The sequence below is a fragment of the Clupea harengus genome, chromosome 3 (assembly GCF_900700415.2).
Source record: "Clupea harengus chromosome 3, Ch_v2.0.2, whole genome shotgun sequence".
Classification (NCBI taxonomy): domain Eukaryota; kingdom Metazoa; phylum Chordata; class Actinopteri; order Clupeiformes; family Clupeidae; genus Clupea; species Clupea harengus.
Genome location: NC_045154.1, coordinates 31,904,159 through 31,927,137, shown reverse-complemented (window position 1 = coordinate 31,927,137; position 22,979 = coordinate 31,904,159). Strand labels below are relative to the sequence as shown.

The following is a 22,979-nucleotide window of genomic DNA, read 5'->3' as shown; positions in this document are numbered from 1 at the left end:
CCTTCCTCCTCAGTAATTAATGTGAATTAATGTGAGTTGAGTGTGTATGTGTGATATCGCGGTGGGCAAGATCGTTTGGAAGTTTACCTGAGCAGAGTTCCAGTCTTCCGCTTACTCCTCCTTTCCATCCTCTGATTCACTCTTTCAGTGACCCTCTCCACGGCTTTGTGCTGCCTATACCACCCTCTCAGAGCCTGTTAAAACATAGCTTCAGGATCAACTTGGGAACATTTCTCAAACATTTACTGATGAAAGAAATACCACATGAATTATCAATACTCACCGAAAATAACTGAAATAGTAAATCTCTTAAAGAGCTACCGATTCTTGAGTCAGGGGTAAAATGTAAACTAAAGAAAAAAGTTGTAAAAAAAAAGATGAAAGAAGCCTAATATGCATATTCTGTAATATGCTCCTTGTGATACAGATTCATATCTAACTGACAGGAAAGTCTATTTTATGATGCATTCACTAGAAATCATAAAGCCTTACCATTCTCTCAACCTTAAGGTCATGTGTGAGAGATACAAGTTCTTATGTGTGTGTGTGTGTGTGTGTGTGTCTATCTTTGTCAATAAAACAGCAAGATGGCATTTCCACATCATTACACAAAAAAGCCAACTGACAAGGGAAAGGTGAAAACATTCAGGATGTTTATTAAGCCAAATAGTGCAGTGATACAAATAGCATTCTTGCAGACATGGACAAGAAAACAATGCACAGCCGTATGTACTGCAGAGTCATGCTGCATTTCAGACAGTCTAAGCCACAACGGCGAGCAGCAAAGCAAGTTAGAGAGGTTTATCCTTGGCCTCCCTTAAACATGTTTTATCAATCCTCATCAGCCTTGTCCTCACTGTTCTTATGCCAGTTACTATCCGCCTCCTTGTCCTTAAAGAAATAAAAGGAGTGTGCATGCAAACACACAGGGTCTCGTGGTTAACCGCCAAGTCATTACGAGATACGTCCTTAGAACTGGAACATGCCCTCATGTGCCAATTCAATTTGTTTAACTCTCCTATGGTTCTGCATTCAACAGTACTTTTTGTATGAAGGTTAAAATCTCTGGAAACTTCACCAGGAAATGTCTGCTCACCTCTTCCTTGACCGTCCTTCTTCCATGTTGGCTCTCAGCTCCAAGGTGACTCTGCAGACCCTGTGCTTTAGGCTCTAATAACAGACATGCACACTTTCTTTGGAACCAACCCCGAGGTGGTGTTAGATCCTGCTCCTGATCACCACATCCTCGATCTGAAACAGGGAAAGAGACATAGAAAACATGTACGCTCCAAGACAGGTTCTGGAGATTAGAACTAGAAGTGTGCACTACAAAAAGCAAGAACTAATGGAGCATCAACTTGACTTCTGTAGCTTTGCAATGTCATATCTCCCCATCCATTTTGTATTTATATTAAACCACTTACACAATTCCTGTAACCCATCCCAAAACAGAAACTCTGTATTATTTGTAATTAACAACAATTCTGCTAAGATCTGCACTGGCAAAATAATACCCAAAAAGATTATACATAGAAGAAGCCAAAGAGGCCCAGATGAATCAATGAATCTACAGATCTATGGTGCGTACAGTACAATGCATTCTTAAATGACCACAAGGTGTCGCTGCAGAAATCTCGTAGACAGCGAGTGTTACATACATTAATATTTAACATCCAGAAACAACCACGAATATAGCCTAGGTGGGTCATGTGGTCTTGTCTGGCCCCAGTAGACTAGTGACACTGGTTCGTTAATTACAAAACAAGACAGACTGGTCAAGATATCTGAACCAGAATTCACGTACAGTCAGCCGGAGGGCCAGGGTAGGACAGCTTTCCTCCATGTGGTTTCCTCAGTCTCATAGGCTACTTCCGTCTAATTTGTCTAATCGCACGATGATCAGTGCTCAACAACTCCTGCATGGGCACTTAATACTAATGGCTGAGCCAGATCTTTGCGTTATGACCTCTCAAATGCGCTATGTTGGATGAGTACAGTTTGAAGGCTAAACTGCAGTTGAGGCGAGCGAAAAAACTTTAGAACTTTAGAATTGTTTTAATGCTATTTATAAGTTTTATAATCTATCAAATGTTATATAAGGTTCGGAAGACAGGCGAAATTATTCTTTGGAAATTCTATATCGTGTTATGAAGTATTTATCATCAACTCCAATTGTCAAATATTTGCAATCCCCTGTCGAAGATATTCTTCTATCTCCTGGAAAATCTCGCAGTGCATCCATTTTGTCTTCAGCCCACACAACTGCGTTAGACACCCTTAAAACAAGCACCCATGGACGTCTACATTTTTTCGTTGTCATTTAGTCACACTAACAATGACTAACAATGAAACGCCTCTTGGATAATCACCATTCGTTAATTGGGTGGTTATTAGTCACACCTGATCATCGTTAGGCAGGTTATGGCGGTTATATACTGTGCGACTTTGGGCTGTGCCAGACGAAAGATGACAAACGTGAAAGAATCGTGGCGATATATTTGGTCATGGCTACAAAAAACAATGTAAAAAAAAAAATACTAAAACCTGTACTCATATGTCCCAGTGCGAAAGAGGTTCAAAGATGGCCGTTGTCACGGTCTTGCGACCAAAGATAGCTTGGGACACAATTCGGACTGTGACAGCAAAATGGGCTCAACAACTGCACGCTTTGAGGGACAGACATCAATCCAAATAAAATGATTTTCACAATTACCAAAAGTGATATCACCTCTAAATATGGCCAGCACTTAAACAGCTGCTGGATGTCTCTTATGATATGCTTGTCTTCAGCAGGTCATTTATAACCTAACACTTCAACATGTGCTACCATACTTGCCATTTGAGATATCACTGAGTTGGTTCTCAAATGGAGCATGTTAAAAATAAAAACATACAATGGTTAATCTATAAATACAGTGTACGTGTACTTATCAAGTTTAACATTAAGGAACCAAACAAAAAAGTATAAATTATTTTCAGAACTTGGGTTGAATTTTTATTCCACTTTTTCAAATAATGAGGTGGTAAGGGTGATTGAAGGAAGTCATGAAAACAGGGCATACTGTACATAAAATAAAGATTGTCAAATACATAGCTTCCACCCCCACCCATTTCCTTACTGGCTGGTGTGGTCTGATATGGGGGCACGATGGTGCTACAATGATTTACCAGTATTTACCAGCAATAGACAACTTCAGGTCACATCCAGGAAACAAACATTTGTTGTTGGTGCAGTCAACATAAATCAATTCAAATCTACGTACACTGACACTGTCAAATTAAGAAGGATCCCTTTTCCAAATAAAGGGCGTGCAGACAGGTTACGTTTCAGAAGGGCACATCACCAGGTCATATATCAAGAGGCTACCAAGACCCCCCTAAGTATGCTAGACTTCATCCTACAGCAATCTTCACCTGACCTTGCAAAGATTTGCATTATATTACAAGTGTTTTTTTTTTTTTACTAGAAATTGAGTTCAGCTTCATAAGTTCAGTTACAATTCATAAATCACACATAATGTTTTGCAAAATGCTTAAACAGTTACCTTATATTGCTTTCTACAGCTAGTATTCTAAAATTCAACCTCACTTCATTTCACCCCAGTTCATACTAAGGCAGGGCTGTGTGGAGATTATTAGTTTTTACCAAATTTGCAAATGTTAAAGATGAACACTTGCCGTACTTGTGAGTAAAGAGCACAATTATGTACCTTCATTTCTGGCAGAAGGCTCTTGTTTAGACATAATAAAGTATTTCATTTTTAGTGTTACAAAGCTTACATACTTGTTGGGTATATATGTCACCAGTTGGAGCAGAGTTAAGGCTTCCAGTTGTGGCACAAAACCAACCCCAACCATCTGACAGACAGTTGTTTACACACTGAGTACCACTGAAGGACACGCTCTGGGTGTGATGTAGACTACGTCTCTTCCTGTCAGGTTCCCCTGAGCATGATGAGGATAAACAACAAATACAATTTCCATTTTTGTGTTCATTCTGAAGACAGTGGGCACTGATCCACCTGGGCCCATGGAGATCCGAGCAGATTACGAGTAGAGTAGTAATTCCATACATGAAACGCATTGTGTATTTTTGAATGAAAAGGACTCCACCAACAGACAGTGTGTGAAGAACAAAATAAAAATCCCATAGTGTAATCCCATTGATTCCATTGAGTCATTGTGAAAGACCTGCCAGGAGACACAACTGGACTGCTCTCCCCTAATGGGAGGATCCGGCAAAGCAGTGGCACTCAGTTGAGATGGCCACAGACGTCTGAGACGCTACTTGGGTTTTTATGACATTGCATGATGGCTCAGCGAAGCTCTCCATTTCTCTTTATGGAGTTGGTCTCGTGCTCGGACCAATGGCGAGTTCCCGAAACTCGACCCACGAATACCCCTCCCTGCTCTCTCCTTGTAAATAACCCCACCCGTCAAGATTGTTAGTCTTGTTTTTATTGCATATTTATCTAGTGGTCTTCCTTGTGACGATATCAATTACAAACGAATGGTACGAAAACAGTTGAATGCAGTTGAATGTGAACTTTACTATGTTTGTTTAGAGTTGGCAGGGAAAGAGAGAACATTCAAGTCTGCGGAAGGCCATCGATAACTAAGGCACTCATCTACTGTATTCCATAAAAAAAAATTGCTGAGGTGTTTTTTTCCTGCTCCCACAGTGTACTCCTTTAGGAGCATAGTCTGGGGGTCGCCTTTTTTTCTCTCCTCCCTTTCCTCATGTTATGCTGCAATTCTTCCCTCAACCTTGTCTTCCCGTCCTGTCTACCCCCTTGTTAGATGTATATATGTATGGACGGGTGGATTGCCATTTTCGCTAGTTTACTATGCGACAGGCTATGTTGCTGGTACTTGTGTACTTGTGCTGTAACAATAAAGGACTACTACTACTACTACTACTATACAGTAAGGTATGTTTCAGTGACTTGAGGCGTAGTGAGTGGGTGGGGTACAGAAAGGCCATTACCTGTTGGGCACTGACATGGAGCATTTTCCAAAGATGGACAAAGAGGGCTCCAAAATCATAGTCTGTTAAAAAAAATTGGAAGAGAACGGCTTATTAAAAGGTGTGATTTGGCATTTAAATTGATGGGGTACTATCTACAGGAATTATTACGGAAAGAGGGTGGACTTACCAAGATGCTGTTGAAGAATGGCGATTCGGATTGATACAGCACAGCACACAAAAAAAGCTTTTCCTCAAATACTTTATTTTAGAAAAAAATGACAGACAAAAGTAAGCAAATTACAAACTATGGGTGAAAGCTTTTAGACCCACACCTAGAGTAGGGAAGACTGGGGACAGTTGTTACAAGAAGACCGTTGCAACTTGCTTAATTTCTCAGATCGTGTCTAATATAATGCCACGAAACTCACAGCCAACGTGTGATGGCATCTTCATGCTCTATTCAAAATTTCAGCGTGTGTCTCAATCTCGGTCAAAACCTATAGCCAAAAGTCATTTTGTGGGGCACATTTGTAACTTTTAAGGTATGTGCAAGGTTTTGACTGCAAAATGTGAAAATGTGACACACTTAGTTTGTTAGCGACTATCTCACTGGCATTTTGAAAACAAACGTTGTGAACACTGTAAAGTGTAAATTATGTAAACAACTTACAGAAAAAACCCTATCCACTGCCATGTTGGCTTGAATAATGCAGGGCTGGTGCCGTAAGTTTTATTTGACCCCTTTAAAATAGCATGTTACATTTGTCTTCAGACACTGTCACAACTGTCCCTGACACATTACCACTGGCACTCAATGAATTTAGATGAAAATGAAAGAAAAGGTAAGGCACGTGTGCTTGAATTAATGAAATAAATATAAAGACAAAAGATGTATGTTGCATATATGTTAAAATGAAAGATGTCACTTCTGCCGATTTTTTGCAACAAGACAAAAAAAAAAAAGAAAGAAAAAGCAAAATGTGTTACGACTGTGTCGAGTCTCCCCTACCTAAAGAGGGTAGCACAGGCCAACATACTACCAACCAACAATATAGGTTTGACAGACCCCAGAGGCAGGGCATTAAACAGTGTGTGAGATAAGCAAGTTGACATTTATCGGAGTAGAGATCTGCCACACCAGCAGCCCGATGGACACATTAAGCATCAGACTCAAACATCTTCTTTCTGCCACCCATGCCAGCCTTGTCCTCAACGTTCTTACGCCAGTCACCAACTTCAGCAGACTGGAAAGATTTGAGAGTTTATTATTTTATTGCCGAATGAGGCATACGGCTTTTATTTTGGGACAAAGACTGTAAAGTCCAAAGGCTTTGAAATACTCACCTCCTCCTTGACCTCCTTCTTCACCTGCTTCAGGTTGGCTCTCAGGTCCATGTTCACCTTGTGCTTGGAGCCCAGCAGAGCCTGCAGCATGGCATCAGCAGACATGCGCACTTTCTTCAGAGGGGGCTTCTTAAACTTTCCTTTTAGGTCCACAATTTTGATGTTTAAGTCCCAAACCTCAGGTTCAACAGGCAGATAAACAGAGGGAGAGATGGGCAAAAGGAAGTACACAAAGAAAGCCGTAGTAATGGTACCATTGCTGTACCGTAACTTAAGGGTGATGTTAAGACAGGGCTCACCTCGTGGACAACTCGGTTTGCTGTATGCTCTAATACATATCTCTCCTCGTCGATCACATCTATTTTATCGAACAGCTCTTGGCACAACTCCTGAGGGGGTGAAAGAAAGAAAATGAGAAAACAATCTCATTCACAATTTCTTATGTCAAAGCACATTATCTATACCTATTTAGAATGCAATAAAACTTGTTCTGGTCTTTGAGGGGAAATTTCTTTTTCCTGTAAAAAATATTGTTGGTACATTGAAGCACTTTACATACTGTAGCTCTCAACGCATCCTCCGGTTTACGGGACCAACAACAGAATACACAACTTGAGCATGAATGCATTCTGAATACTACAAGTGTCAGTACCTGCAACTCATCTTTGCTGTGTGGGAGGACGAGAGGAGGGCAGCTGTTCTCCATATACTCGTCCCTCTCCTTCACTTTCAGAACATCTTCAGCCTCAATGAGGTCTTTTGCAACCTGGAGCATCATGCCCTGGAAGATAATTGGTGGATTGTTAATACATAATGGCCTATGTTGCATGTCGAACCCTGCATCATAACCTGATCTTTTATTTTTATTTTTTTCATCTTTACCAGATTTAGGGCACAAGCAATGTCACCCTACCTTCAGGTTGTGTTTCCGGCTCATAGACATCCTTTTTCTGAAAAGAAGTAGAAAATCATAACACTCACAACTTCTTCAGAGACAAGCGAAAGATTGCTGTTTATAATGCACAAAAATTAATGACATAAATCTGCATATACAAAAAAAAAAAAAACCTAGTGCTACATCTTCGCTACCAATGCTAAAATCCCATTCCGTATTGACACTTTAACAATACAGCCGATGGAAGAACACATTACCACCTACAGGCAAATACACACAATGCTTCTCTATATAAATGTACTACTAGACTTTCCCAGCAAATTAGAGTTAGCTAAAGTTAGCAAGCTGGCTGGTTCAAACAATAGCAAATGAATGAAGACAAATGTGTTTTTGTGTTGATATGAAAGGAGAGGACCCCTGCCACCACGTATTTTAGGCTGGCACAGCACATTGAAGAGATGGGGTGTACTATTTTGGTGGCAGAAGATTAGCAACAATTAGTTTACATTGCTCACAAAAGCTTTAAAATAATCATAAACTGTACTCACTCAGTCATTTTGGCTGATTTAGTTCTTCACTTCCTGCAAATAAAAAATAGATGGTTAATTTCCCAAGACAAATGGACTTGCTCTCAGACACCATTCCTGTTGTTTCTATTGGGCACGAGCACAGGTGCAGATGGCTTGATTGGACAGCTCATAAGAATCGGCCTCAGCCTACTAAATGGTGGATGTGACATAATTATACAGAAATGCTCTATAATGTGGTGCCTATGCAAGAAAATATTGTCAAGAAATAGCGAAGGATCAAGTCAGTACATCAGGATATACAGTGCTTTGTAAAATGCTAACGTTGATGATCCCTTAAGGTCCTAAAATTGATATATTTTGCTCTCCAACCTTTGTTGAACCCAAAGTTAATTCAGATGTTCTCATATAACACATCCATTACCACCTGCACTTACACTTACTAATTTAGGGAGCTTTCTGAGTCATTTAGAGGTCTGTCATGTGACTAGCATATGTATTGTGCAAACATTTGGCCTTGTAACTCTAAACTAGGGGCTGTTGAGGAGGGCGAGGGCAAGACAGAGAGCGCTTTGAGCCCTTCCTGAGTGATACTCTTGTGACAGGCCTGTCTCAGAGGGGCTGCTGCAACTCGACACTACTGACGGGATCAACCCAGAGCCAGCGCTGCCTTCTTGAACATCCTTCAGATGACCAAGACATTGGCCAACGTCTCTGAAATAACCTGCCGCTCTTTTTTTCTTACTGTCTGCACTCATCGTCTTTTTTTAGATGGCATTAGAGAGTGATGCCGTTTCACATTTCTTCCTTGATGACAACAGCATACCCCTGACAATACTCTCAAAAAACTTTAGAAAAATCCAGGTTTTCAGGAAGTTTGGAAATAAAGTGGTCTTTTTTTGAACATATATTAAACTCACTGATGTAGATATGGAAAATGTAAGGAATGCATAAGATTGTATCTCGAGAAATACGAAGACTGATTACTCCATTGTGCTAACAAAGAGGAATGAGCCACTATATATTTGGAACAGGCTGTGTATGCCACGCTGTCAGCTGCTCAGATTAAAGTCCCAGCGGATCTGGCTAATCCCTCCAGGCCTTGTGTGATTTGCCCACGTCAGTCAACCCAAAGGCGTAGGGATTCCCAAGACACAGAGCAGTTTCCATCGAATCATGGTCACAGCAACAAACTGCCGCAAATTAGACTCCACTTCTGGTAAAAAAGCTCAGTGCTGACAGGAAGGCAAACATTTGAGGATCCGTTTCAGACATACTACTTGTCATGGTGTAGCCTTTCAGAGTGTCACATCACCAGTCCATAGATCACTCTCTTCTCTTGGTCGGGAGCGGTCCCCCTCCACCCACATGAATCGATAATATCCACCATGGTTTTTAGGAAAGAACTCTTGCTAATGGCTTATATGGCTTTCAAAAGGTGACACTGCAGTAAATCATCACAGTAGAACAACAAAATCTTTGACAGGATAGGCTCTTATTAAAGACCATATTTGTATATTTTGAATATTTATAATTAAGAGTCTAAGCTGACCGAGCTGACAAATTAGTAATTTATAAGGTTTCAAATATATACCAGGAGATACACTGTTTCAGGAACATTCAGGAATGTCAGGACATCCTGGTTGGAATACACAGCTCAGCAACAGTTCAAAAGCTACGACAAAACACACAATGTAATGTTTTAAAAGAGTCAGAAGACCTTTGCCATTCACAATGTAATGTTTTAAAAGAGTCAGAAGACCTTTGCCATTCACAATGAAAGCATGCCAAATTAAAGTTGTCACCACTATCACAACCTCTCCATTCTCAGGCTCTATTCCTATTTCCAATAATAATAACAATCAACAATTAACTGAAACATCAGCAACCCAACACTGAATCCCCCTGAAATGAGAAAGAAAAAGGACGACATGCAAGGCAGTGCCTGACAGAACGCTTCTTACCTCAGAGAAGAAACAGGGCTGCTCTGTGGGAAGATGAGACAAACGAATGAGCACAGGCGGGCAGATGAAGTGTTAGGAAGGTATATATTGCATTCCCTGATCACTCTGTAAATCCTGCCTTCCTCTGTATGGTCATGGATTACCCCCCAAACCAATGGGCTGACAAGGTCATGAAATACAGTCCTGTCTCTCCTTGCCCACTCCTTTATATAAATAACCACGTCCTTCAAGATTGTTATTCTTACTTTGTTATCTTTTTATTTAGCAGCAGCCGCCGCCACTGTCTACTTGACAAAGAGCACGAAAAGTCATCAGACATTTACAGGAAGATGAAAGGCTGACTCGCATAGCTAACACTTGCTCATCTTAAACGCAAAAGATTTCACAAAACTATTTTTGGAGTTTATTGGAGTTATGGAATTCACACAATAATTCTTCCCCAACAAGTCTTTTCATCAACACTGACAAAAAAAACAAAAAAAAAACAGAACCTTACTTCAGACAAAACCAAGTTAATTTGTGTGAGTGTCCCAAGCACGTGGCCATCATATATAAAGAGGAATATGCATCTGAAAAATAAGAACTATGAGGTGAGCCAACTTAAGAGAGCACAGACGTTAAATGGAAAAGACGTTTTCTCAGATGCCAATCTCTCACTTTGATTCAGTAACTGTTAGCAGATGATGAGCAAACTTGAAATGAGCAATATTTATTATTATTATTATTATTATTATTATTATTATTATTATTATTATTATTATTATTATTATTATATATTAATGCCAGGTTCATGTCTGTTCATGAAAACACAATGGCACATATATTCCAGGAAACTTCTCTCAAAGATCTCAACACACCAACACCTGTACTTACATAACACTCATGCAGTGTCCACCCAACTCTCAGACGTGAGGCCAAGGGAAAGGTCAAGGTTCCTTAAGCAGAGAGAGAGAGAGAGAGAGAGAGAGAGAGAGAGAGAGAGAGAGAGAGAAGAGAGAGAGAGAGAGAGAGCAGGAGGAAGACTAGGAACAGATCTGAACTCTCTCTCCTTTCACTCCAGAGGGGAAAGCGTCAGGCTGCAGACTAAATTTACAAGGCGAGGTTGAACAAAGGTCAGGGACTGTGACCCAGTCTTAAGTATGCCAATCATGCCAATTATGTTAACCATACCCGTTCTTTCTGGTTGAAGAAAAAAACATTTGAGTACCTTTTTTTGTAAAAACTAAACCCTTTGAGTACAATTAGTATTGGCAGCACATTCTTTGATGATGTACCCCCAATTTTAATAGTTTTATAATGCCTTTGTCGCTGCTCATTGTCTTTCTGTGTGTATGTGTGTGTGTGTGTGTGTGTGTGTGTGTGTGTGTGTGTGTGTGTGTGAGAGAGAGAGTTTTGTGTGGCTGTATGTCGGTACAGTGAACTAAATGTAAATTAATGTGATGTAATTTCAGCCAGATGTCTCACGAAAAAAAATTGGATCACAGGGAGTTCAACTTAATTATTTTAAAATTGTCACCTATTGTGTCTGTCTCTCCAGAGTGTGTCTAATTAATTATTTATCTATTGTCACCCTTTTTTTAACAGCAACCCAGACGATCAAGGGAAGTATGTTAAAAGGTCTGTAGACATAAAAATAGAGAAAGGATTTTTATTTCAAAGCTATTTATTCATGTCATTAAAATGTAAATGAAATGCCATTCATTCCTAATGTGTTACAAATAAAAGCAGAGTTATGGCTATTCTGGCCGTCATCACTAAAATGAATCCCATACCAGGAGGTTAGGACAAATAACACACTCAATCATTAAGACATTGATGGTGCTGTATGACTTTCAGGAAATTCTCCTGAAGAAATGATTTAGGTTTAATCCTAAAGGGAAAACATGTTCTTTCAGAGATGGCAGAATGGGGTTATTTAAAAAAAAAAAAAAAAAGCTACGGCCTTATAGAAAATCTCTTTGAAAACAATCTAGTTGCAGGGAGAAACTTATGCCTCGCCTCCCTCAAACATCTTCTTCCTGCCATCCATGCCAGACTTGTCGTCAATGTTCTTACGCCAGTCACCAACCTCACGCAACTCCTTCTCCTGCAAGGACATTTTAATTGATTTAATTGATTTAAAAGAGCGACACATGCCCCTGCAGCAAATGAAAGAGTACAGGCAGACCAGGCTACTCACCTCCTCCTTGACCTCCTTCTTCACCTGCTTCAGGTTGGCTCTCAGGTCCAAGTTCACCTTGTGCTTGGAGCCCAGCAGAGCCTGAAGCATCTGATCAGCAGACATGCGCACTTTTCTCAAGACTGGCTTCTTGAACTTGCCCTTCAAATCCTGCACCTTGATCTTGAGGTCTTCAACCTGGAGAGAGAATGCAAAAGACAGCAAAATGACATTGGTGTTCACATCCTCAATATGTATCACAGCGAAAAAGATACAGTGTTTAACTAAATGTCTGACATGATGTTTTATGTGAACAATTATAGAAACTTACATCTCGTACACCTTTGTTAACTTTAACTTCCATGTCATATCTTTCCTCATCAATGCGCTCAATTTTATGGTGGATCTCTTTGCAAAGCTCCTAGAGAAACAGTATTACACAAACATTCATAACTTTAAACAATTCATAGCATAATACGGCAACTATATTGGACTCTACAGCACAATTTGGGTGAAATAAATCATTCAAAAAGAGCTAAATCCTATATTATGTGGTTGGTGTATTAGCTCTTCTGCATATTTCAAGTAGGTATCTGTACACAGACAAACAGGTGCTCATAAGTATGATGGGTGGACTACTACTTCTAGATACCTACATGATTAGTGATATTTATTCTGGTGTTTGGTTACTCTGTTTGAACACATTTAGCCTGTAATGCTCGTATGTTTGTACTGGACACTGATGCCAATTATTCTCATACACAAATGGCTATTGATAGCTTTTTCCCTCGGGATTAATAAAGTATCCATCTATCTATCTATCTATCTTTAATGCTTTACACCACACGGTACTAGCCCCCGGTTCTTATTATACAACTCTGGGAATTGATAACTATACTTATTGGATACCACTGAGCATTGATACCCTAAAATGATTGTATAGCATTGCTGTCATTTTTAAATACCAGTGTGCATTGATACCAGTCATGTTTATTTACCAGTGGGCAATGCTACTTGACATTCTTATAAACCATTGGGCATCGGTACCCGTCACATCTGTGTAAAATTGGGTATTGATAGATTTGATACCCAATATACTTCTATCCCAATATACAACATCCCCATTGGCCATTGGTACCTGCAAGGCTTGTGTGCCACTGGGAAGAGAGAGAGGAGTGCAGTTTTCTGACATGTACGCCCTCTTTTCCTCTATTTTGTCTGTGACCTCAGTCTCCAGCAGCCCCTTGGCAATGGAGAGCATCAAGCTCTAGGGGGGTCACACAAGGCACAGGGATCAAAGGGGCACGTACAGTATCTCACAGACGCAGTCAGAGACACAATCAGTGTCAAGGCTAAAGAATCATTGTAGTCATCAATATGAATCATTGTAGGATTTAAGAGTGTATTCTGCATTTACATTATGTTGACAATACTAACAGAAAAGGTATGTTTGTACCTTAAGACCGTATTTGCGACTCGATGACATCTTTTTGCTGAAGGGAAAATAATTAGCATAATGAATGTCAACACTGAATTGAATATGGCACCAGTATCAGTGTGTGTCATACTGGTACACTAACAGTAATACTACCAAACAGGGGGAAAGTATAAACTAATCCACAGAAGTGACCCCTAAATCAAGTACAAACAAATAGAATGACTTCAATCAAAAAGAGTATCAGCAAAAACTTACTCCGACATCTTGGCAGGATATTGGTCACAACCTGTAAAAATGGAAAGTCAGCATCACTTCTTTAAGAATAGATTTTTCCTCACTTGAATTACTGCAATTTAGTCAAGACCAGGAAAGCTAAATATCATGTACACAATGCTTGGAGACTGTGGTGATTAGTTCCTACACGAGTCCACAGATTGCTGTACAGGACAGCAATAAGATGTGAAAAACAATATTGTGCTGAATGAAACTAAATCCACCTCACACCTTCAAAGCTGGTACAAATACGGAAACACTTTGCAAGGTGGCCCTACAGAATGTCCGTAATTTCAGGTCCAGGAGGAAATATTATCCAAACACAAGATTAGCCATTTGGGCTTAAGTGGATGGATTTCTATATTTGGAGGGCTCCATCTAGCCCAGCTGTTGTGCTAGGCGTGGCCCTGTTATGGTAAGCTTGTCACTGGGCGATTATCAAAACAACCTGATACCACCAGTGTTGGGGCCTATGCAGCCTTCTGGAGCAATCTCTGAGATGTCTGAGACATGAGACCATGCTGCTAAATAAATGTATGCTTTGGCATTCCTTCATAAATAAAAAAAATTAAAACACATTTCAATTTATACCACAGGTTTATCACAAGTTTCTAAGGTTAATATGTTCAGTAGTTCACATGGATAGTGTAGGAGAGCTTTTCACATTCATACACAATTGAAAAGATGATCATAAATAAGTGCAGTGCATTCCATTTCAGATTAGATTTTTGTTGCATTTGTAGTGTTATTGTACCATCTTGAATTGAAAATCCCATTATGATTATTTTTGCAACTAAGGACTAAAAAAAAATGTACTACACAGTCAGAACCAGAAGACCAACAAACTAACCAAAAATAAGTAAAAATATCCTAGCAAAAAGGTTAGCCACATCTAAGTCTGAAAGAACAGTAACAATACAAATCCCTCTGGCATGGCAAAAAGTGTTAGTCAATATCACTGATATGATAATGCAGCGTAATCTATAATTATCTCCTCCCCCCCCCAAGACAAATGCCTTAGCGTAGCTGGCCTCCATACATGTCTTCCAACAACCAATACAGATTCATATAGATTAAGAGGTCCCCAGTACGTCCCATGCCAGAGTAATATTTATAATCAAGTGCTGTGTTGACAGCTAGATAAACACAGGTGTATCACTTTTCAGAAGTCAACTGATCGAAAAAGATTATGTTTCACGTCACCAGGCTCCTGTTCAAACACCGGGCACTAACATGTATTCAAGAGTAAACTGTAGGCCCTCATCATTTTGTCACCATATCCTAATAAAACAGACAAGGCTCAGAAGGCTCCTGCATCTGCATCAAAAGTAACAAAAGTAACAAATCTACATGCACAAAACCTGTACCTGTTTAAAACACACTTTGATTTTTCAAAATCAAAATAGAAGTTAATACTTCAATGGACCCCATATCGACAAACTCACGACGAACAGGATGTCACTCATTTTCAAAGCATAATTTCATGTCCATATAACCAGCAACGACAGCTTTTCAATCAGCATTAGATCTTAACGCAGCACGCAGACACATGCATGGTACCCAAAGCCGATAAAGACCAAAGCATTTTGAACAGTCAAGGTGTTAATCCTACTAGCCAACAAAGGCTTTCACAAAGGTCACAACGGCACAGCTCTCACCTATGCGTGAAGAGGAGGAGGAGGAAGAGGACGGTGAACAGAAGGGTGGAGTAGAAGGAGTAGCGGTGGGCAGACCTGATTATCAGATGGTATATATTGCATATCCCAATGGCCAAGGAAATCCCATCTTTCTCTTTATGGTAGCAGCCTCATTCGCAGACCAATTGGCTAACAAGCACCTGAAACTCTATATCGAAACCCCCAACTCCTCCCTTCTTCTCTACAATATAAATAACTCTTCCTTCAGGAGGGTGATGCTCATTATCTTGCTACTTCAGACAACGTCCCCTTATTTAGCAGGAGCCGGGGGACCGGCCCTCAGAATGAATGGGGGGAAGACTGGCCCAAAGTCTTGGGGGGGCAGGTGGTTGAAATGGAAAAAATGGGGGTTGGGTTTAGTTGTGGTGAGTGCTATGTCAAGACAGGAGGGGAGGCCAAGGAGGCCAAGGAGGGGACACAGAGGGTTGACAAGTGTTTCTAGGGGAGGTGGAGACCTAGAGGGCAGTGAGGATCGGCTCAGACCTGGCCCAGGTCCGGCACAGAGCCGTTCTCGAGTCGGCTGCCCGTGTGATTGCGTGCTGGCACAGCGACAGACGTTTATCCAGGCAGAAGGAAAGAATCTGTCCACAGGAGGAACGAGAGATGACTGATGGAAAGGTGTGAAAGAACAGAAGAGGGGAAAAGAGAGAGAAAGACAGACAAAATAAAATCCCTTCCAGTAAAAGAGAGAGAAAATCAACCATTCCCATTCTGCCTGAATCCTTATGTTCACTTCCAGCTGATGTAGGGACCACAAAGACACTCGGGCGTCCTCCTCCCCCCTTTTCCCTTTTAGCCAGCTTGTACTTTGTCAGTCGTCAGAAACGGAGGGAAGATTGGGTTACGCCTTAGAGAGCCTTGAGGAAACCACATGCTCAGCAGGACCCACTGACTGCACGTCTGGAGTGCGATGGGGAGGCTCGACAGAGGAGTATGATTAGACCGCGCCGCTTCAAACCAGCTAGTTTCCGGGTGAAGGGAAAGGGGGAAAAATGTGCAGGGATCAAGGTGTTGACAGATAGAGCCCAACAGAGGTACTAGCGCAGCTACAGCCATTTGCACTGTGAGAGAGTGCTAAAAAGCTCCACACTTAACATGACGGGAGGCCACCAATTCAGTATTCTTGGGCTCCACTGAATATGAAAGACTACACATGTGATGGATGCATGAAAGAGAGAATCCCAAATACATGGCGTGTTAGTTTATCCACTGCCATATATACTGAAGTGGAACCCACGGAGTTTGACAGTGGCCTGCAAACAGCTATTTGTATGTATGTGGGGAGTGAATGAAGCCAGACATCACTACCTAGAGATTGTTAGAAAGTCAATGAGCACTTGAAAACATGGGTTTACTGCATCAAAAATATCAACTATATTGTACAATCCTGTCAAATTAAGTTGGTTGCAAACCACCACAGCACAGACATATATACATCACAAGTATCATTAGTAAAAAAAGGAAAAATCAGGTAAAGGATAGAAATGAAATATCTACTCAGGGACATACTGGCTTAAACTTGGTCTTTAATATCTACATAGAAATGCATATGACTAAAAACATGATACAGAAAATACATTATCACATATTCTGGTTTGAAATTCATTGAGAAAATTCTAGGCCAATAAAGTTCACCTGAGAGATCAAGTTGTTAGACCTAAAGGTTAGACAGCACATGACTCTTTCAAGGAAGGAGGAGAAAACAATATAAAAAAAAAACTAACCAGGCATATTGGCAGCCCAAGGTGACAGCTGTGGAATTTTGGTGGCAAATGTACCTGATTCAAAGTCTGACCTTTCTGTAATGCCCAGAACAAGAGATCACGGCGGTGCTCTCAATGGCACACATGTTTACAGAGAAATGTAGGTTATTAGCATAGATTGACACACACTTGTCACCACCACTTACAAAATATACTGCCACTGCTCACAGCATGATCACTGAAAACAAAACATTTACAATGACGAGCATGTACTAATATCAAACTGTATTTTGCCATATGCCACAAGATGTACATATGCCACACAGCACATCAATAGCACTTATAGATAATATTCTCGCATCAAATAACCTCATAGTTAATGCTTGACCACTGCATCCAGAGTGTGTCAGTGTGGTAACACTGACTCAAGATAAAGCAAGCAAAGGCACCCAACTTTGAGCCTCCATTCCTGTTACATTGGTCACTGAATAACTAAATTGAACACTACTGTTGACGAGCAAGAGCAATACCATTACTAATAAAGTGTCCAGTGAGTTACAAGATGACTGGGGAGAACAATATCGCAAATCACTAATGGTAATCAGTACAGCTATTACAGTAATATTAATCTACAGCACCGAAAACAAAACAAGGAGCCTGTGGTCTATCTTTGCTGTGTGACTAGTGACCAAAATCTGTCCTACCAAATGTAACAAAACATAGACTGTCTGTGCATAAGTACCTTATAAGTAGTGCAATGAATAACCGTGCCTAACAGTAGAACACTGCATCACAATCAGACTTAGTAAAACTAATACTGGCACTCAGTTAAAAAGATACCAATTGGCCACTTCCAGTTTCACCACATCCACAACAGCTGAAGCGTGAGATCACATTTTCAACAGGGCCAAAGCAAACAAAATCAGGTGGAAAAAAAAATCTTCAAATAGTCAAGGTACTGAGAAAGAGTTTTGATTATAGGACAAAATGTCCTCATAGAGGACAACTCTTCACCACACACGGTACTTTCCATTCGGTCCCAAAACCCTGTGGCTGTGACTGTCCGTGTTGCTGAGGAATGCTGCGTATCTGAAACTCCTGTGATCTGATCTGAGGTCAGAAAACTGCACGGTGCGTTCAGAAAGAAGTTCTTTAAAAGTTGACATCAGGCTGCCCTGCACATGGGCTATCAGTCAACTGGACGCTGGCATCTTATGGCAGCCACCGTGGTGACATCACTTGGTCTCCTGAGATCCCCCATTATTCCCCCTTACCCACCGCCCCCAACCACATCCCAAGTTTATGAAACACAAAGTCCAGACATTGACAACAGAGACTTGGACTTCATGTAAGATTTAGCAGCTGTACAGAGAACTTTCTTCCAACCTGAAAGAGAACCCAGGTCTGAATCCTGTTTTGAGAACGACGCCGGGCAAAATTTCACACAAGCTCTAAACCACTACCACTGAGAGAGGAAAATATTTAGCATCTGTTTAACTCATAACCAATAGACAACCGACAATAACCAGCCAACTAAATCGCAAAGAAAAGCTGCCTTTTCAGAACTTTTCACAGACCATTTCATCTGAATAGAGAGAAATATCTTTAGTGAAAAAAATGAAAATTAATAGATATCTAGCTAACCCAGGCCTGAGGGTAGAGTGGTCAGGTCCAGGCAACCTTCCGAGAGATGGCTTGTTTGAAGCACTCAGGCTCCATGTTTCCCCCGGGCCTGAGTGCTCTCTCCAGGCTCACCAGCACGTTCTGGTGGCACTCCCTTATGTTGAGCGGGTGCTTGGCCCTCAGTAGCTCATAGGCGGCGATCAGCCGCATATTCTGCCGCACCATCAGGTACTGGATGATACAGGTGGGCGCCAGGGAGAAGCCGTCGCGGCAGTGCACCAGCACGCGCTTGCGTTTTTCCGTGGAGGCGTCGATGCACTCGTTGATGTCCTCGAAGCAGCGCGCCTTCAGCGCGGGGCTCTCCGGCACCACCTCGGGCAACTCGCCGATGTCCACCTTGAGGCGGGACCAGCTGTGCTTGGTGCCCCGCGAGCAGGTGCAGGGGATGAGGCTCAGGCTGGCCTCCCCCGGCAGGTTGCTCATGTCGATGATGCTGTCGATGTTGTTGCGGCACAGCGTGCGCCCGCTGTAGGCTGCGTTCAGGTTGCCCACGTAGATGTGGTCTGTCACCTTGGAGATGACTGGCTCAGAATACTGGAAGTGCTCTGGGCCGCCCTGCCTGGCCTCGGGGGTGTCATGTGCCTTGCTGATGGAGACCCCCGCCTGCCGTCTGTAGTTGCGCAGCTTCTTGGAGCCCGAGCGTGACGGCGGGTTGGAGTCGGACTCGGAGCTGCTGTTCCAGGGCGGAGAGAAGAGCGAGAAGCGGCTGGAGGACTTGCTCTTGGTGAGGGTGTCCACGGGGCTGGACAGGCCCGAGCTGGAGGTAGTGGTGGAACCCGAGGCGCAGAACAGAGATGCCCGCTCCAAAGAACCCGTGCTGCTGGCTGCCCCTGCACTGTGGGCCTGCTCCATCTGCCAACACATGAGCGCAATAACAAGGATTTACAAGGCTGAAACCCTAAGAAACTGATCTGAAATGCACATAAAGCATTAGATACGAATGAAAACTCAGATACTAACTACATTAACTGAAATATGAACTATATTTATGTCAACATTTCATAATTAAAGCCATCTATTCATCCATTAAATCCATTAAACATCTAAAAAAAATCGAATCCACCCACCAATATTTTAGTGAACAGAAGAAACATCTTAATATAGAACATTGAATGTGTTTGTTTTGCCACTGAAACTGATTGAGCATGAGTGAGAGCTACCTGAGCTTTGAGGTTGTTCTTCCACTCCTGGGTCTCCAGGGCTTTGAAGCGGCCATTGCTGTCGGAGGAGACGGACAGACAGAGGGGTCTGTGGGCCCGCGGGGGCAGCTGAGGGGTTAGGGCCACTGGGTGGGGCCTGGGGTCGTGGTGCTCGTTCCTACTCATGATCAGGTTAGGGCAGGAGCCTGGAATACACAGAAAGAGAGGAAATATCAACATCACAACTGTTTTGTTAAAGTGGGGTTTTTAGTTTTTACCAGGTGTGCACCATTGTTATGATTCCCGGTCAGTGACACCAGATGGACTACAGGGGATGTTTGGTGACAATAATGACTCATATTTTTCAATGTGAACTTCAAATCAACTTTAAAACAAACAAAAATAAAACAATCCAGAACATCTGCACACCAGCCAAAAGGGAGTGAGATGGTTATGAGAAATTCATAGCAGAAATGAGAACTGGTACACCCTCCCATCCACTAAAGCCACGTGACACAGCCCCCGCCCTCATCCCAGCGCCCCGGCCAGCTCACAGCACCAGCGGAAACCCCTGCGGCTGCCGATTCCACGAGGACACTCGCTAATGGTCCTGGAGTGTCTTTAGCGGCGGCACGACTCAAGCATTAGCGCACCCACTTCCATCACTCCACTCTCTCCTGTGCAGCAGTCATATCCACTGGCAGATGAACGGCTCAGCAGCACTGCATGCTATGCCGCAGACACTGAAGCTTACCTATTCACAGTGAAGCAGCCGGAGCTTTTAAGTGACGAGGGAAGTCTTGAGGGAAAAGTCGTGAGAGAACATGCCAATGTGATTGTCTCCCTTTAAAGGCAGTAATTCTTCAAGATCAGCTGCAAAGTTTACACCACGTCAAACTTTTGGAACTGTTTCTTGAAGGTCTGCTTTCTCCAAAGAAAAATGACCATTTCTTGAGTTTTAGGAGGAGTAGTGTGGGGATGGTTAAGAATATATCGATCCTTTGTTGATAAGTTATGGAAAATTAGGTATAGACTTGAAACATGGCTTTATTAAAAAAATACAGAAATAGACCCTGTCCTTGCTTTGTGGACAGAGAAAAGGTTGCTTGCAGTGTGGCTAAACATTAACACCACCCTTGAACCCTGGGAAAGAAAGGCTCAACACGATTAACAAAGGACAGCGGAAATGTCAATGTTTGCCCGTGTCACTAAATGTAATTAAGGAAGATAAGAGGCAACCTTCCTGGGTGCACAATAGACTGTGCAAAAAGCCCCAGAGGGTGGATCAGATGGCCATCAGACCATCATCATAGCCCAGTCACTACCTACAAAACGTAGGATTATACAGGGCTGTAATCAAGGAATCAGTGCCAGCTGCCGGTTATTATATGAGGAAATTATGCCTTAGCAAGGAGCATATACCCATCAACTCTGACGGGTAATGGGTAATTACTGTGGAGCAAGTCAGACTTTCTTACCTGTTATACATTCTGAACGGGTGATGGGCTGGGAATGTAAACGATTGTGGGCTTTGAAAGAGTTGAGACGTTTAACGATCATGCCTGGAGGAGCAAAAACACACATGGTATTAAATTCAAGTAAGAAACTGAACTGTAATAATGATCCTGTTTTTCTTTGTGCAATGAATGAAATATTTCTATTTCCACATAAGAACTCGACAGGTGAATTATGTTATGTTTACAGAACATCCAGGTTCTGAATAGCCACTTTTTCTTCATTTTGCATATTTTACAATTCAGTTGCCACTGATACCTGTGTTGCCATTTTGTCTGGAGTTTATTTTCTTATCCAACAGCCTTAGTGCTATGAAGTCTTTCTTCCATTTTTCAAGGGTTTCCATCTTCTGCCCCCTGTTGGGAGACAAATCCAAGATATAAATTACTTGAGTGAGACGCTTGAAACACCCTCAGCGTACCCATGAAACAACAATAATGTGATGTAGAAGCATAACTGAATGCCTCCTCAGACAAAGTAACTTAAATGCGGGTATCTAGCATCGGCTACACCCCCGCACTGTAGCCATATAAAGTAGCACGAACTGTGAGAACACAACATTCCTTAGATCGATTCAAGCAAACGAGACAACTGCTGCAGAACACGACCAAATTATCTCACCATGATTGACAGGATTCGATCTGGAGTGATCTTGGCACGATTGGCTAGACGAAAGATAAAAGGCGCAGTGGATGCAACGACACATCACTGCTGTTAAAGTGTTTTTATCGCTCCAAAACGCGAATCAGCACGGCGCAATATCTGCATCATTACATGAAGCTACTGGTTGCTGACAAACTGGTGCAGTATCCAGCCTAGGCATTTTCAGCGATGCAACCAAATAAAATCACGGAGGCATACTGAATGGAAAAGCAAACAAACCCCAAAATAGCGATTCTCTTTAACCCACTGCATATCGACAGAGACGAGCAGAAAAGAACTGACGGAATTCACCCAACACGAACCCCTCGCCATTCACTCCCTCTCTGCGGCTCACGGCTGAATGGGACTCACGTGGTCTCCAACCTCAGAGGAGCGACAAAGAAGTGACCTCTGGGAAATGCAGTCATGCAATCACCCCTGTAGTTCCATCAAAGTAACCCAGTAGTTGAATGGTTAAATTTCACCCGGCCAAAAATGTATTGTACTTTCATGACAATTAAGCAATTCAGATTTCAAAATTTGTAGTGTATTGGCTTCACGAATGCGAAAATATAACTATTTTAAAGCCCGTATGTGAACACATTTCGGTAACACTTTACTCTAACCCAGTCTCCATAAATCATCATAAACACATTCATTCATTCACAAAAGGTTTTAAAAATATTTATAATACTTTATGATGATTATTATACGTCTATATAATTATTAATACACAGTAGTGGCTGCACTCATAAAGTTGTATGATGTTATAAGCCCTTACAGCTTGAAATATCAGAATGGGTAATAAAGCTTATGTTACCTCTTGATAATGGCACTGATGACATCTTTGCCTTATGTCAAATATTGTTCATTCGCATATGTGACTCCAAACAGGTTATCATACTAATATTTGCTTAAGGCTTTAACTACAACACCATGACGCTTTAGGAGCACAGTCCGTATAAGTAGTCATATAGACTTGTCATAGTCACTATAGCGCATTATGAATACTTGTGGTTATAATGCTGTATG

At 41.7% G+C, this 22,979-nt stretch overlaps 3 protein-coding genes across 6 annotated transcripts; all 3 read right to left on the bottom strand.

Moving 5' to 3' along the window:
* Positions 1-5,212: 5,212 nt before the first annotated feature.
* LOC105900433 (troponin I, fast skeletal muscle-like) lies at positions 5,213-10,304 on the bottom strand. 3 transcript variants are annotated; one of them, XM_031565422.2, is made up of 7 exons: positions 9,700-10,304; positions 7,757-7,789; positions 7,227-7,263; positions 6,966-7,094; positions 6,613-6,702; positions 6,314-6,490; positions 5,213-6,213 (listed from the first exon to the last, which is right to left on the bottom strand). In XM_031565422.2, the coding sequence occupies exons 2-7, from the start codon at positions 7,762-7,764 to the stop codon at positions 6,127-6,129; spliced, it is 528 nt and encodes a 175-aa protein (XP_031421282.1). In that variant the 5' UTR covers positions 7,765-7,789; positions 9,700-10,304; the 3' UTR covers positions 5,213-6,126. The 3 variants fall into 3 exon arrangements, with proteins under 3 accessions (XP_031421282.1, XP_031421284.1, XP_031421281.1); XM_031565424.2 differs by lacking the exons at positions 7,757-7,789; positions 9,700-10,304 and having other exon boundaries at positions 7,227-7,717; XM_031565421.2 differs by lacking the exons at positions 7,757-7,789; positions 9,700-10,304 and having other exon boundaries at positions 6,966-7,715.
* A 1,257-nt stretch (positions 10,305-11,561) lies between these two features.
* tnni2a.1 (troponin I type 2a (skeletal, fast), tandem duplicate 1) lies at positions 11,562-13,234 on the bottom strand. The gene is made up of 4 exons (XM_031565425.2): positions 12,996-13,234; positions 12,189-12,278; positions 11,879-12,055; positions 11,562-11,785 (listed from the first exon to the last, which is right to left on the bottom strand). Exons 1-4 carry the CDS (start codon positions 13,116-13,118, stop codon positions 11,687-11,689), a joined length of 489 nt encoding a protein of 162 aa, XP_031421285.1. The 5' UTR covers positions 13,119-13,234; the 3' UTR covers positions 11,562-11,686.
* Positions 13,235-16,771: 3,537 nt separating this feature from the next.
* LOC105900425 lies at positions 16,772-22,335 on the bottom strand. Of its 2 annotated transcripts, none has more exons than XM_042707398.1 (5): positions 22,188-22,335; positions 21,564-21,661; positions 21,269-21,352; positions 19,812-19,996; positions 16,772-19,503 (listed from the first exon to the last, which is right to left on the bottom strand). In XM_042707398.1, exons 2-5 carry the CDS (start codon positions 21,649-21,651, stop codon positions 18,634-18,636), a joined length of 1,227 nt encoding a protein of 408 aa, XP_042563332.1. In that variant the 5' UTR covers positions 21,652-21,661; positions 22,188-22,335; the 3' UTR covers positions 16,772-18,633. The 2 variants fall into 2 exon arrangements, with proteins under 2 accessions (XP_042563332.1, XP_042563331.1); XM_042707397.1 differs by having other exon boundaries at positions 21,927-22,334.
* Positions 22,336-22,979: the final 644 nt, after the last annotated feature.